Source organism: Mustela erminea, chromosome 5, assembly GCF_009829155.1.
Source record: "Mustela erminea isolate mMusErm1 chromosome 5, mMusErm1.Pri, whole genome shotgun sequence".
Taxonomy (NCBI): Eukaryota; Metazoa; Chordata; class Mammalia; order Carnivora; family Mustelidae; genus Mustela; species Mustela erminea.
Window position 1 is genome coordinate 133,252,657 of NC_045618.1, and position 14,296 is coordinate 133,266,952.

At 37.8% G+C, this 14,296-nt stretch overlaps 1 protein-coding gene and 1 pseudogene across 2 annotated transcripts in view; both read right to left on the bottom strand.

Annotated features, from left to right (window-relative positions):
- Positions 1–14,296, bottom strand: part of DNAL1 (dynein axonemal light chain 1) — a 33,597-nt gene that overhangs the window by 5,864 nt on the left and 13,437 nt on the right. For both annotated transcript variants that reach the window (XM_032345004.1, XM_032345003.1), the window contains 2 exons: positions 13,256–13,311; positions 1,927–2,053 (listed from right to left, as the gene is read on the bottom strand). In XM_032345004.1, the coding sequence (XP_032200895.1) occupies positions 1,927–2,053; positions 13,256–13,311 (183 nt within the window). The remainder of the gene's footprint in view (positions 1–1,926; positions 2,054–13,255; positions 13,312–14,296) is intronic.
- LOC116592049 lies at positions 6,674–6,823 on the bottom strand (annotated as a pseudogene).

The window sequence follows — 14,296 nt, forward strand, 5'->3', positions numbered from 1 at the left end:
AAGGAACACATTCCATATTAAAATGCCAAGTTGTCCTGTTACAATTTTGGGGGTTGAACTCGAGTATGTGTTTGTGACTATTCAGAACCCTCAGTGTGTGACAAATCGTTCAGAATGATTTGTTGGTTAAGATTTTGAAGAAAGTAAGGGAAATTATATCATATGAAGTCATTCTCTGAAGACATTATTGAAAGGGAAGGAAAAAGAAGACATACCTCTTCTATCTTTACCCTAGCCTAAGGATGGGGTAAGAAAAGGAGATGAGGTTCAGAATCACAAAGACAGTAGCAGGTCTTCTCTATGCTGTACTGTATCAGTGTGGGTTAAGTCAAACTGCTTTTGTCTCTACCCATTCCCTCATCTTCGAGTTCTTTTTTTTTAAAGATTTATTTATTTTTATTTGAGGAATGCTTGGGTGGCTCAGTGGGTTAAAGCCTCTGCCTTCGGCTCAGGTCATGATCCTAAGGTCCTGGAATCGAGCCCTGCATCGGGCTCTCTGCTCAGCAGGAAGCCTGCTTCCCTCTCTCTCTCTCTGCCTGCCTCTCTGCCTACTTGTGATCTCTGTCTGTCAAATCAAAATAAATAAATAAATAAGTAAATAATTTTAAAAATTAAAAAAAATATTCATTTATTTGAGTGTGTGGGAGGGAGCAGAGGGAGAGGGAGACAGAGAATCTCAAGCAGACTCTCCTTTGAGTGTGGAGCCTGATGTGGGGTTCAAACCCACGACCCCGAGATTGGAAGTTTAACCAACTGAACCACCCAGCCGCCCCTCATCTTTGAATTATTCTTTTAAAGATTTATTTATTTATTTTATATAGAGAGAGAGTGGGTGGAGGGGCAGAGGGAGAGGGAGACAGTCTGAAAGAGACTCCCTGCTGAGTACAGACCCTGCAGGGCTTGATCTCACAACCATGAGATCACGACCTGAGCTGAAACCAAGACTCCAGAGCTTAACTGAACAAGCCATCCAAGTACCCCTCATCTTTGAATTTTCAAGGCACTGCATTCACACACCTATGGAAGAACTCATTACAGTTTTATAATTATTAACTTATAATAACTATAAGCTGTAATAGCTATAATAGCTATAATATAAGAGCCTGGCACAGTCCATAACACTGAACAGGGCTTTAGTAAATGCTGAATGAATAATACACTGTAAGAAAACGAAGTCAGGGCGCCTGGGTGGCTCAGTAGGTTAAAGCCTCTGCCTTCAGCTCAGGTCATGGTCCCAGGATCCTGGGATCAAGCCCCGCATCGGGCTCTCTGCTCAGCAGGGAGCCTGCTTCTCTGCCTGACTCTCTGCCTACTTGTGATCTCTGTCAAATAAATAAATAAAATCTTTAAAAGAAAAAAGAAAACAACAACAAAAAAAGAAAATGAAGTCATATAGATGGCAAATACATCTTCCATCCAAGAATTATTAAATTTAAACTGATTCCATTCAAAAGTTAGGAAAGAAAGACTTTATTTAAGATTATTGCAAGATGCCTGAGTGGCTCAGTTGGTTATGCGGCTGCCTTTGGCTCAGGTCATGATTGCAGGGTCCTGGGATTGAGCCCTGCATCAGGTTCCCTGCTCAGTGGAGAGCCTGCTTCTCCCTCTCCCTATGCATGCTGCTTCCTCTGCTTGTGCTCTCTCTCTCTGTGTCAAATAAATAAAATCTTTTAAAAAATTAAAAAAAAATCTGATTCCATTCAGCTTTTGGACAATAATTTTTTTCCATGATGAATAGGACCAGGATCTATTCAATTATAATCACTTTAAGTAAATATTTAAATGTAAATTTTACGCATTCAGCTGAAAGGCTGGAACCCTGTGTGCATTTAAAGAAATGTCCCCATTTTGCATCTTGTTCTCTATTTGGACGATTTTCCATAAATACGAGGTAGAAGAGCCAATGAAGAGCCAGCTTCAGCTTACCCCAGTCTTTTACGAGGTTATTAGACATGTAGAGAATCTTCAATTTCTTCATTACATGGATCCCTTTCAACTTCTCAATAAAATTGTAGGAGATCCATAGTTCTTCTAATGTGTCCCCTACTGCTTCCTGAAAAAGAAAGCAATTTGGTTTACAAGCTTATTTTTAAACATCAAGCTTTTAAAAAAACTTTTCCTCTGTCCCCTTTCTTTCTTATAAACAAAGGGGACAGAGGAAAAGTTTTTTTACTTTTCCTCTGACAATGGCCTTCAGAGTGAACTGAAACACACCTGACCATTAGCAGGAGAGCTGAAGGCAATGTGCAAGTTATTTTCTCATTAAAAAGGCAAGTACAACATTTTCTTCCTCTCTTCAAACTGATCTAAGAATAGCTACTGAAATATCAAAAGGGGAAATAACAGCAATATTTTATCACTTTTATTGAACTGTATAGATTTCAAATTATTTCCCTGTACATTTTATTATTTGATCCTTATAACATTTAAGATAGGCAAAGCAGGTTACTTGATTTCTATTATAGAGAGCTTAAAGGCATTTTCTAAGATCACAATGTTATCAAATAATAAAGCTAGGTCTAAATTTCAGGGTTTTTTTGTTTCAGTATTTACTACATAAACTTTCAAACACAAGAAGTTGGAAGAATCTTACAACAAAGGGCGCCTGGGTGGATCAGTGGGTTAAGCTGCTGCCTTCGGCTCAGGTCATGATCTCAGGGTCCTGGGATCGAGTCCCGCATCGGGCTCTCTGCTCAGCAGGGAGCCTGCTTCCTCCTCTCTCTCTCTTTGCCTGCCTCTCTGCCTACTTGTGATCTCTCTCTGTCAAATAAATAAATAAAATCTTAAAAAAAAAAAAGAATCTTACAACAAGTATCTATGCATCTACGACCCAGACTCTACCATTAATATTCTACTATCCCTTTCCTATCACATATCTGTCCATCTAACCATCCACTATCCATTAATTCCTCTTCCTTTATTTATATAAAATAATCAAAATTTATTTTATTATTTTTCTTCTTATTTTGATGTATAAAATTCAGCTTAAAACCCACAGGCTTTCCTTTATGGTATAAAGATCACACTGGATCTCAAATGCTAGATTAATCAATGGTGGTACAAAGACTCTTCCTTCCTTTATAGACATAAGACAAATATAATGATTATTTCTCTTTATAAAAAAGAAATGAGGGGAACCTGGGTGGCTCAGTCGGTTAAGTGCCCGACTCTTGATTTTGGCTCAGGTCATGATCTCAGGGTTGTGAGATCAAGTCACATATCATGTTCCATGCTGGGCAGGAAGCCTGCTTGGGATTCTCTCTCTCCCTCTCTCTCTGCCTGTCCCTCCACTAAAAAAAAGTGCTATGCAGGATCAATTATATGCTCAATTCCCTCTTATCCCCAAATAATTTACCTACAACCACACGGTAACATCTAGACTGTGGGGCCTAGGTCTACGTCCTGGTAATTTTCCCTTCAAAGACCCCTAAAGAAAATAAGTGTACCCTGGGTAAATATCCTTAATGCATTTCCTGTACTGGTGGAAGCAGGGGGACGCCAAGAAGGGAGTGGCCTGGATTAGTCTGTGTGTCATCCCAACTCCCACAATTCATCATAGTTTCAACTTTGAACTTTCAGCTTCATTCGTATATCAGAACTTTGTGATTTAACCAAACCCCCTCCTCTAGTAGTTTTCTGGTATCTTCTCCCAAAGGACCTAATATAGCCTATCTTTCAGAAGAGGGCAATCAGTCTTCAAATAATTGAAAATGTATTGCGTAAAGTTTCATCTCACCACATCTCCATTCATCTCATGTCTCCAATTTAGAAAGTGTGAGGTAGCAGGAAAAACACTGACTAAATATGGATTATAAGATTTAGGCTCAATTCTGGGTTCTGCTGCTTAGTTAGCTTTGTTTTACATGTGCGAGTGAGGACCCTCAGTCAATTTCACATAGCCAATTTGTTGAATTTACTCTTTCACTGATCTGCTGAAAAACTGTTCAACTACTTATAAATGACAGCAATTCATTTTAGATAGGGTAGAAATTTCTTTAGCTAGGATAACTTTTGAAGATGTCTGTGATGTTTTATTCATCCAAGTACTAATTAAATTTTAGTTTAGTTTTCAGCCATCTGGATGTAGCTGTTTTACCACTGCTGAACTGCAGTGCACTTGAGGACTTTTCTTTGCTTGGCAATATGACTTTGCAGAATGAGAGTTTCTTATGTATATTGACTCACAAATGTATAGATTTGGGATGCCCAGAGCATAGTTCTTTCAAATCATTTTCAATCCATTCCACTACTGTACTTCTGTAAATGGAAGGATTTGCTAACCAGCTCAATTAGATTATTGTTTTTATTGTTCTAATCATTTGAGAAGTGATTAGTGTCTAAATTATGAAACTGACATTCTACAAAGATGAACTGAAAAAACACAGCTGAGATGAAACAGCTGTATATTAAGACTAAATAAAACCTTAAAAATTTTCAAGGTGTTGAAACACAATTTCCTATATAGTTTTATGTAGGTAATAATGGTAAGATTTTAGGAAAGCAATCTGGTGACTATGAACCAGCAAACCTGGCTAAACTGGTGTAGATCAGTTCAGTGAAATCTGTCATTAAGTGCACTGGCTCTTTGGAGAACCGGACATTGAGTAAACAGGTACTTAGCAAACTGGTCTGCTTCTGCATGTGATCAAATCATTCCTCCTCCTAGTTTCTTAGTCTGTAAAATAAGGAGGTTGGCATATTGAGATATCATTTCACACTCATCAGAATGGCTACTATCAGGCAAATGGAAAATAACAAGTGTTGGCGAGTATAGAAAGAAATTGGAATCCTTGTGCAATAGTGGTGGGAATGTAAAATGGTACAGCTACTATACTACAGAACAGTTTGGTGGTTCCTCCAAAAATTAAAAATATGTGATCTAGAATTCCCATTCCTTTTTTTTTTTTAAAGATTTTATTTATTTATTTGCCAGAAAGAGAGAGAGAGCACAAGCAGGGGAAGTGGTGGGCAGAGAGAGAAGCAGGCTCCCTGCTTGGCAAGGACTCTGATGCAGGACTCAATCCCAGGACCCTGGGATCATGACCTGAGCCGAAGGCAGACGATTAACCAGCTGAGCCACCCAGGCATCCTGGAATTCCCATTTCTGAGCATACACCCAAAAGAACTGGAAGCAGAGTTTTGAAGAGATACTTGGATACAGATGTTCACAGCAACATTATTTATGAGTCAAAGGGTGGAAACAACTCAAGTATCTATTGATGGATGAATGGATAAACAAAACAAAATATGGTATATACATACAAAAGAATATTATTCATCCCTAAAATGGAAAGAAATTCTGATACATGCTACACATAAATAGGATATTATGCTAAGTGAAATAAGCCAGTCACATGAAGACAAGTACTGTATGATTCCATTTACATGAGGTACATATAGTAGTCACATTCACACAGACAGAAAGTAGAATGGGGTTTTAGAGCTGAGGGGAGGGGACAGGGAAGTTATTGTTCAGTGGGTACAGAAGTGCAGTTTTACCAGTTGAAAAGAGTTTTGGAGATGGATAGCACTGATGGTTGTACAATAATACAAATATACTTAATACCATTGAACTGTACTTTTAAAAATGGTTACCATGGTAAATTTTATGTTATGTGTATTTTGCAGTAATTTTTTTAAAAAGGAAAGGAAACGAGGAGGTTGGACAAGAAGTTCTCTTAGATCCCTTTCAGCTATTAAAGTTTACGATTCTTTGAGGTCAACAAAATATGAAATTACAAGTACTGAAAACAAACAAAAAGAAGTGTCTTCCATAAATAGTATTACATTGGAAGTTGTAGGAATGGGAAGGGCTTAATAAAGTGCGATAAAAACCTCCATTTTGGACCACACAAAATGATGATGATTATTATTAGTGTTTGCTTTTGATATAAAGTAATAAATTCAGATAACAATTTTCTTTAAGAAGATCTGATTCATAAACAGTTAAGAGCTGTTTATAGGCAATTGATTATAAATATACCCAAAACAGCTTTTAATATTATAAACAGGAAGTGATTAGAAATTACCTCATTCATCATAGCAACAAAAACTGTAAATTATCTAGGAATACATTTTTTTAAAGATTTTATTTATTTATTTGACAGAGAGAGACTGGGAGAGAGGGAACACAAACAGGGGGAGTGGGAGAAGGAAAAGCAGGCTTCCTGCTGAGCAGGGAACCCAATGTGGGGCTCAATCCCAGGACCCTAATATCACGACCCGAGCTGAAGGCAGATGCTTAACGACTGAACCACCCAGGCGCCCCAGGAATACACTTTTGTAAGAAGTGTACAGGCCTTACAGGAACTAAAACTAAAATTCTACTGAAAGACATAAAAAAATCTGAATAAATCTGCCTGTAAGGGAAGTCTCATTATTATAAAGATATCAATTTTCGGGTGCCTGTGGCTCAGTGCATTAAAGCCTCTGCATTCAGCTCAGGTCATGATTCCAGGGTCCTGGGATCGAGCCCCGCATCAGGCTCTCTGCCCATCAGGCAGCCTGCTTCCCTTCCTCTCTCTCTGCCTGCCTCTCTGACTACCTGTGATCTCTGTCAAATAAATAAACAAAATCTTTAAAAAAAAAGATATCAATTTTCTCCAAATCAATCTATAAATTCAATGTAGTTCTAAGACTTCCAATGGGAATTTATTTTTGTGAGCTTGATAAACTGATTTTCAAGTTTCTCTTAGGGAGTAAATATTTAAGAAAAGCCAAGCATTTTGAACAAAGAAAGAGGACCTATCCAAACAGATATCAAAATACATTATAAAGCTAAAGAAAACTACACTTGATCTTAGCCAAAAGGCCGAGAAGCGATAAAAGCTAAAGAAAACTAAACCAGCATATTGGAGCTGGAGTATATATATAAGTAAAACAACAAATAGAAAGTTGGCCATCCAGGAACCCACTCATGCATACACAGAATTTGGTAGGTGGCACTTACAGTGGGAAAAAGAGATTTTTTCAAAATATGGCTAACCATTTGAAGAAAAAAAAAATAAGGTTTGATACCTGCCTAATGAAATATATAAAAGTAAACTCCAGATGGACTAAATATATAAACTTCAAAATTTTACACTTAAAAAAAACTATAGAAGTACTAGAAGAAAATGTGACTATTTTTATAATCTAGAAGACCTTCTATATAAGATACAAAACATAGAAGTCATAAAGTTTGATGAATAAATTTGACAAATTTTAAAATTCCACTTGGCTACTACAAATAAAGTAAAAAGACAAGGGACAAACTAAGAGAAAATACGTTTAATAATTCTGAAAACTGGGGTCCTTGGCTGGCTCAGTTGTAAAAGCATGTGGTTCTTGATCTCGGAAGGTGGGTGTGAGCCCCATGTTGGGTGTAGAGATTACTTAAAAATAAAATCTTAAAAAAAAAATCTCAAAACCCTTTGCATTAAATTGAAGTGTGGAATCTGCAATCAGATTGCCGAGATTTGACTGTCTTGGCCAAGTCCTCCACCCTGTCCACCTTCTTCCTCCTACTCTCTGCCGCTCTTCCATCATTTTCTTTTTTGTTTATCTATTCATCCATTGAAGTACACTTGGGTTGCTTCCATCTTTTGGCTATTGTGAATAATGCTGTTATAAACATGGGTAAACAAATATTTGCTTGTATTTTAGAGGAGAATCATTAGTTTGTTTTTTGAATAAAAAGTAACATACAAAATAACAACAAACCAAAAAAAAACAAAAAACCCTGAACACTACAAAAGAAAGCATAAAAAGAAAAGTGTTTCACATCTCATACCTCTTCCTTCCTGCAGAGGTAACAGCTATCACCAGAAATATTATATATAGATCTATCTATCTATCTATCTATCTATCTATATACATACACATTGCTTATTTTTTCACTTGACAATATACCTTGAAAATTATTCTACCCACCATGTAAAGGTAAGTCCTTCCTCATTTTCCCCTTGATATGTTATTTATTTATTTAATGTACCTAGTCCAGAACTGACAGACACCTAGAGTGTTACAGCTTTTTATACAAGCTATGTTGCAAATAATATATTTGATCTAACATCTTTGCCCATATACAGGAGCATGAAAAAAAACTCTTAGATGTGGAATAGCTGGGAAAAAGTAAATACATACTGGGGGCCTGGGTGGCTCAGTGGGTTAAGCCTCTACCTTTGGCTCAGGTCATGATCCCAGGGTCCTGGGATTGAGCCTCGAGCCCCACATCGGGCTCTATGCGCAGCAGGGAGCCTGCTTCCCCCTCACTCTCTGCCTGCTGCTCTGTCTACTTGTCATCTCTGTCAAATAAATACATAAAATCTTTGAAAAAAACAACAACAACACAGTACTCCATTTTTGCCTATCATATTTTACCATAATAAAAACAGGGATAATACTCATGATATTGAGGGCGGAGGGGATAATCCTCTCCCATACACCATTGATGGAAGTAGAAACTGGCACTAGCATTGTAAGAGCAATTTGAGGTATCTACCAAAAATTTAAATATGCACAAATATTCTCAGCATTTCTACTTACAGCAATCTAGCCTACATAAACATTCAAATAACTGTTGAAGGTTATGTGTGAAGATATTCACAGCAGCATGATTTGTAATAGCAAAAAGAAAAAAGATACCCCTTCCTGAAACAAATAATATGAACACTCAGCAGTATAAGGAATAAATGCATTGTTATATACTGAAATGTGAAACTATAAGCTATTAAAAGCTATTTATAAGCTATTAAAAAAATAATGCACTGGGGATTCAGTTAAGTGTCTGCCTTGGGCTCAGGTCATGATCCCAGGGTCCTGGGATTGAGCCCCGTGTCAGGCTCCCTGCTCAGCCGTGAGTCTACTTCTCCCTCTGCCCCCACACCCCCAATTTGTGTGAGATCTCTATCTGTCTCTCTCTCAAATAAATAAATACAATCCTTAAAGAAAATGAAAATGCAATGGGGTGCCTGGGTGGCTCAGTCGGTTAAGCATTCCACTCTTAATTTTGGCTCAGGTCATGATCTCGAGGCTGTGAGATCGAGCCCCACACTGGGCTCCCGGCTCACTGAGAAGTCTGCTTCTTTCCCTCTTCTCTCCCTCCGCCCCTCCTCCAGCACACGCTCTCTCTCAAATAAATAAAATAAATCTTTAAAAAAATACATTAAATCTTCATGTTTTGACATGGAAGGATATCTCTGATATACTGATGAATGAAAAAGCAGAAAAAATATGGCCTGTATATTATCAGTACAAACATATAAACATATATAACATATATACACACCCATACACACGCACACACACACACAGATATCTATAGGTATAAAGAGGAAAGACTTTCAAAGTGTATTTCATGTATTAATGAAATGCTTGATTTGCTTTTTATAATTAACGTATATTACTCTTAGAATTAAAAAGGTAACCTAATAGTTTCTGTAATTAGGAACATATTGAGTCACTCAGTAAGTATTTACAGAGTGCCTACTACACGTATCCAGCACTAACACAGATGCGATGAACAAAACTAATGCACTCATTAGGACTTGAGTGTGTGTGTGTGTGTGTGTGTATGCGTGACATGACAAAGAATAAACAAATGAAAATTTCAGATAATAACAAGGAAGATGAAGAAAACTGTAAGTGGTGAGAGTTACTGCCTAGAGGGCAACTTGAGATATATGGCAGCTGGGTCGCTTCTGCGCAGGAGACATCCAGGCTGAAGTGTGAAGGTCCGTAATGAAGAAATCCAAAGTAACAGAGTTGATAAGGCCGTAGAAATAGCAAGTACGGGGGTCTTCAGGTGGGAACAGACCTGGTGTGTTCAAGGAGGAGACGGACCAGTGGCTGTAGATTACAGCTATGAAGAGTAACATGGAATGAGATCTGAGGGAGGCAGAGGCCAGATCACATACACAAATGGGCTTGCAATGTACCTTGTTAGCTTTCCTGAGTCCTTTCCTTTGATTTAACAATCCAGGTTTCACACATTAGTCATCTGTAACTTACGGAGCCAGCTATGTGAATTCATGCTTTGAGGCTGGTGTGTCTAGGTGAATAAATCAGTTAGTACGTGAACCTGCCTGAAGCCTGGTGTCTGTATCCCGATGCACTTATTTTCCTTTCGTCTATGCATAAGTAGTAAAACTTGTGGATTGGTAAAATGTTTGATGTATACATAGTATATACACATACACATATATGTACACACATACACACACATACACACACACACACACACACACACACACACACACCCTGGGAAGAAAACTGCTGGGTGGTATTGATAGAAGTCTGTGGAAAGTGAAGAGATCTAAGCAAGTGATGGTTCAGCTACATAATACCTCTACACATGCCTTTAATCCTGTATTCATAATTTCTTTGTGGTTTCTAGGTATATATTATATTTCATGGGAGAAGGTATATACTATAGCAGTGCTTGAGAATCTGGTGTTCTGTAAAAACCTGGGGAACATCAAGCATCTGGCATATTAATCCCCAGAATTTGGGGCATGTTTACTTGCAAACTCTTCCTTTACAGATAATTCAAAGTAATGTTCAGCTTGAAATATATTAAGTGAACTTCTGTTGACAAATTAGCATTGTACCCATTATGAATAATGTCTCTATACTTGACATTTTTACCATCTAGGGCCCAGAAGAATGGAAAGAAGGAAAAATTCCTTTACATTTGTGAATCATTTAGAACAGCAAAAAAAATTTCATTTCACAGATCATTAAAGGATTTCACTTATCATATCCAACTAGCAAGCACCCAGTTCATCTACTGGTTATTATTTTGAGGGAGAAAACTTCTTTTATTTAACTCCAGAATGTAATCTCTAAGAATTTCCAAATATTTTGTAAGTTTATTATTAACACTTCATGTGGGTGAGTAAAGACATTTCAAGATAATTCCAAAATCACAGCTCTGAACACGGACTCCTGTTCAGGTATTATAGTGGCCTCTGCAACAAGGGGACGGCCACTTCAGCCTGTCTGGTTTGGTGAGATTATTGTCGAGAAGCTCCGTAGATTCATCCCTGCTGGTTCTTAGGAAGCACAAGCTAGACTTACTGGGGGAGTGAGAGGAGAAGGCCAGAGTCATAAAAAATATCGGACTGCTGGGATGCCTGCGTGGCTCCGTCAGTTAAGGGCCTGCCTTCAGCTTAGGTCATGATGGAGCGCCACTATCAGGCTCCTTGCTCAGTGGGGAGCCTGTTTCTCCCTCTGCTTGCCCTTCCCCTGCTTGTGCTTTCTCTTTCTCTCTCTCTCTGATAAATAAATAAAAATAAAATCTTTTAAAAAATTTCAGAATGTTTATAAATTATTTAACAATAAACACTTTAAAAAAAATTATTGTTGGGGGACCTGGGTGGCTCAGTCACTAAGCATCTGCCTTCAGTGCAGGTCATGATGCCGGGGTCCTGGGGTGGAGCCCATCATGCTCCCTGCTCAGTGGGGAGTCTGCTTCTCCCTCTCTCACTTCCCATCCCCTCTGCTCATGCTCACTCTCTCTCTCTCTCTGTCTAAAATAAACACATAAAATCTAAAACAAATTTAAAAATTTGTCTTTTAGGGAACGGATACAAGAAAAAGACATTGACTTTGTCATTCCTGAAATTGCCTAGTTTTACAGTATTGTTTCATCTCAACATTTTTGCAAGGAAATTCAAATGGCCAATAAATACACAAATAAAATACAGTGTCAAAAACTTAAAAAATTTTAAATGCCCATGTTTGGTAAGGGGAAACAGGAGCCCTGATACATTACTGGTAGGAATATAAATTGTTTCAAACTTTCTAAAGGGTAACCTGATAATATGTTATTTAGAAGCCTTAAAATAAATTTATACTTCTTGACCCAGCAATTCCACTTCAAGGACTTTATCCAAAGAATTACTCACAGATATGTGTAATAATATAGCTAAAAGGAGATTTATAATAGCATTTATGGTAACAACTCCAAACTAGAAACAATGACTAATAAGTAACTGACTTAAATTATGGTAAATCGATAAAATAGAATATTACGCTGTTATTTAAAAAGGGTATGGTTGAAAATTATTTTAAAAACTTGAGTTATGGGGCACCTGGGTGGCTCAGTGAGTTAAGCGTTCAACTCTTGATTTCGGCTCAGGTCATATTTCAGGGTCATGAGATTAAGCCCTGCGACAGGCTCTGCACTCCACAGGCAGTCTGCTTCTCTTCCTCTCCCTCTGTCCCTCCCCCTGCATGTGTGCACACAGGCATGCTCTCTCAAATAAATAAAATCTTAAAAAAAAAAAAAAAAAAAGAACAACTTCAGTTACATCCTCTGATCAAAAACCTCCAATGACTATTCAAGCCATTAGGAAAAAAAATCCAAAATCTTATTATGACCTATAAGGCTCCATGTGGCCTGGTTCCTGGCTTCCTACCTCAGAGAGGACAGCTTCCCCCTGCCCCCACCTCATTCACGTCTTCTGCTCTTACTCAATCATATCAAGTACCTTCAGTTTCAGGACATCTACCTTTGCTGTCCCACCTCAGTCTGGAACACCGTCCCTTGGTCAGCTCTAGAGCTTACATCCTCACTTCCCACCCACCCATGCTTTTGTATGTTTTGTTTTTCTTCATTGCCTTCATCACCACCCATATTATATAATCTATTGTTTATGTACTCTACAAATATTTTCTAGTCTGCCTCCCTCTACTGTAATAGAAGATCTAGGGGAGCAAGGACTTCCTTTCATATTTTTCTGTATCTCTGATGCCCAGAACAGCACCTGGCTTAAAGTAGGCATTCAGGAAATATACTAAATGAGTTTGTTAAATGAATGAATAACATGAAAAAAATCATCTTTACATATTAAGTAAAAAAATAAAAGATCCAAAATAGTATGTATAGTATGGTTTCATTTTCTACATCAAAGAATAGAAAAACATGCAAGAAAGATGACAATCAAAATGTCAGCAATATTTATGAGGTGCCTGGGTGGGGTAGTCAATTAAGCATCCGACTCTTGGTTTTAGGTCAGATCGTGCTCAGGGTCACGACTGAGCCCCACCTCAGCTCTCCATCTCCCTCTGCCCCTCCTCCTGCACACTCTGTCTCCCTCAAATAAGTAAGTATATCTTTAAAAAAAAGTTACCAATATTTAAACTGTAAGTGATCTATAGGTACCTTTCATAGTTGCTTTTCTATTTAGTAAAGTTTCTACAATGGACAAATATTGCTTGTATATTAAGGAAAGAAGTGCATGCTTTTTTAAAGAAAGAAATAACAACCTACCAGTCCATTTAAGTTCTTTATGTTGTTTCTTCCTAAAGACAATATCCTCAAGTTTTCTGCAGTGGGGAAAAAAAAACCACAGTTATTTGTTTATGAGAATCATATTACAGCTGTTGTAAATCTAGTATAATGAAGTGTTAATAAACTTTATATAATAAATATACTTACCTAATGAGTAAGAAAGGCTGTATTAATAAAAAGTGGTATTCAAGTAGGAAATTGACTTACTTATCATTGAAGGTAAACACTACAGCTATAATTTCACATCATGACAACATGAAATTTACAAATGGTCAGCTATTTTGAAAGCATGGTTTTAAATTGCTGGCTAGGAAAAATACTTCAGGGATAAAATAAATAAAGAAGATTTGAACTTTAAATTTGGAAGCATATATACTTCAAATCTACTATAGCATGAGGACTCACATTAGAAAATAGGAACATATCTATGTATAGCCCGCCTCACTCCACAAAGGATTAAAAGTGAAATCAAATGAATTAGTATTTTAAAATCTTTTGCTTTCAAACATTTAAAGAGTTAGATTGTGATTTGCTTTAAAAATGCTTATTTGTGGGGCACCTGAGTGGCTCAGTGGGTTAAGTCTCTGCCTTCGGCTCAGGTCATGATCTCAGAGTCCTGGGATCGAATCCCGCATCCGGCTCTCTGCTCGGCAGGGAGCCTGCTTCCCCTTCTCTCTCTGCCTGCCTCTCTGCCTACTTGTGATCTCCCTTTCTCTATCAAATAAATAAAAAAAAAAAATCTTTAAAAAAAAAAGCTTATGGGCACCTGGGTGGCTCAGTGGGTTAAGCCGCTGCCTTCGGCTCAGGTCATGATCTCAGGGTCCTGGGATCGAGTCCCGCATCAGGCTCTCTGCTCAGCAGGGAGCCTGCTTCCCTCTCTCTCTCTCTGCCTGCCTCTCCATCTACTTGTGATTTCTCTCTCTGTCAAATAAATAAATAAAATCTTTAAAAAAATAAAAAATTAAAAATTAAAAAAAAAGCTTATTTGTGGGGTGTCTGGGTGGCTCATGTCCTGCCTTT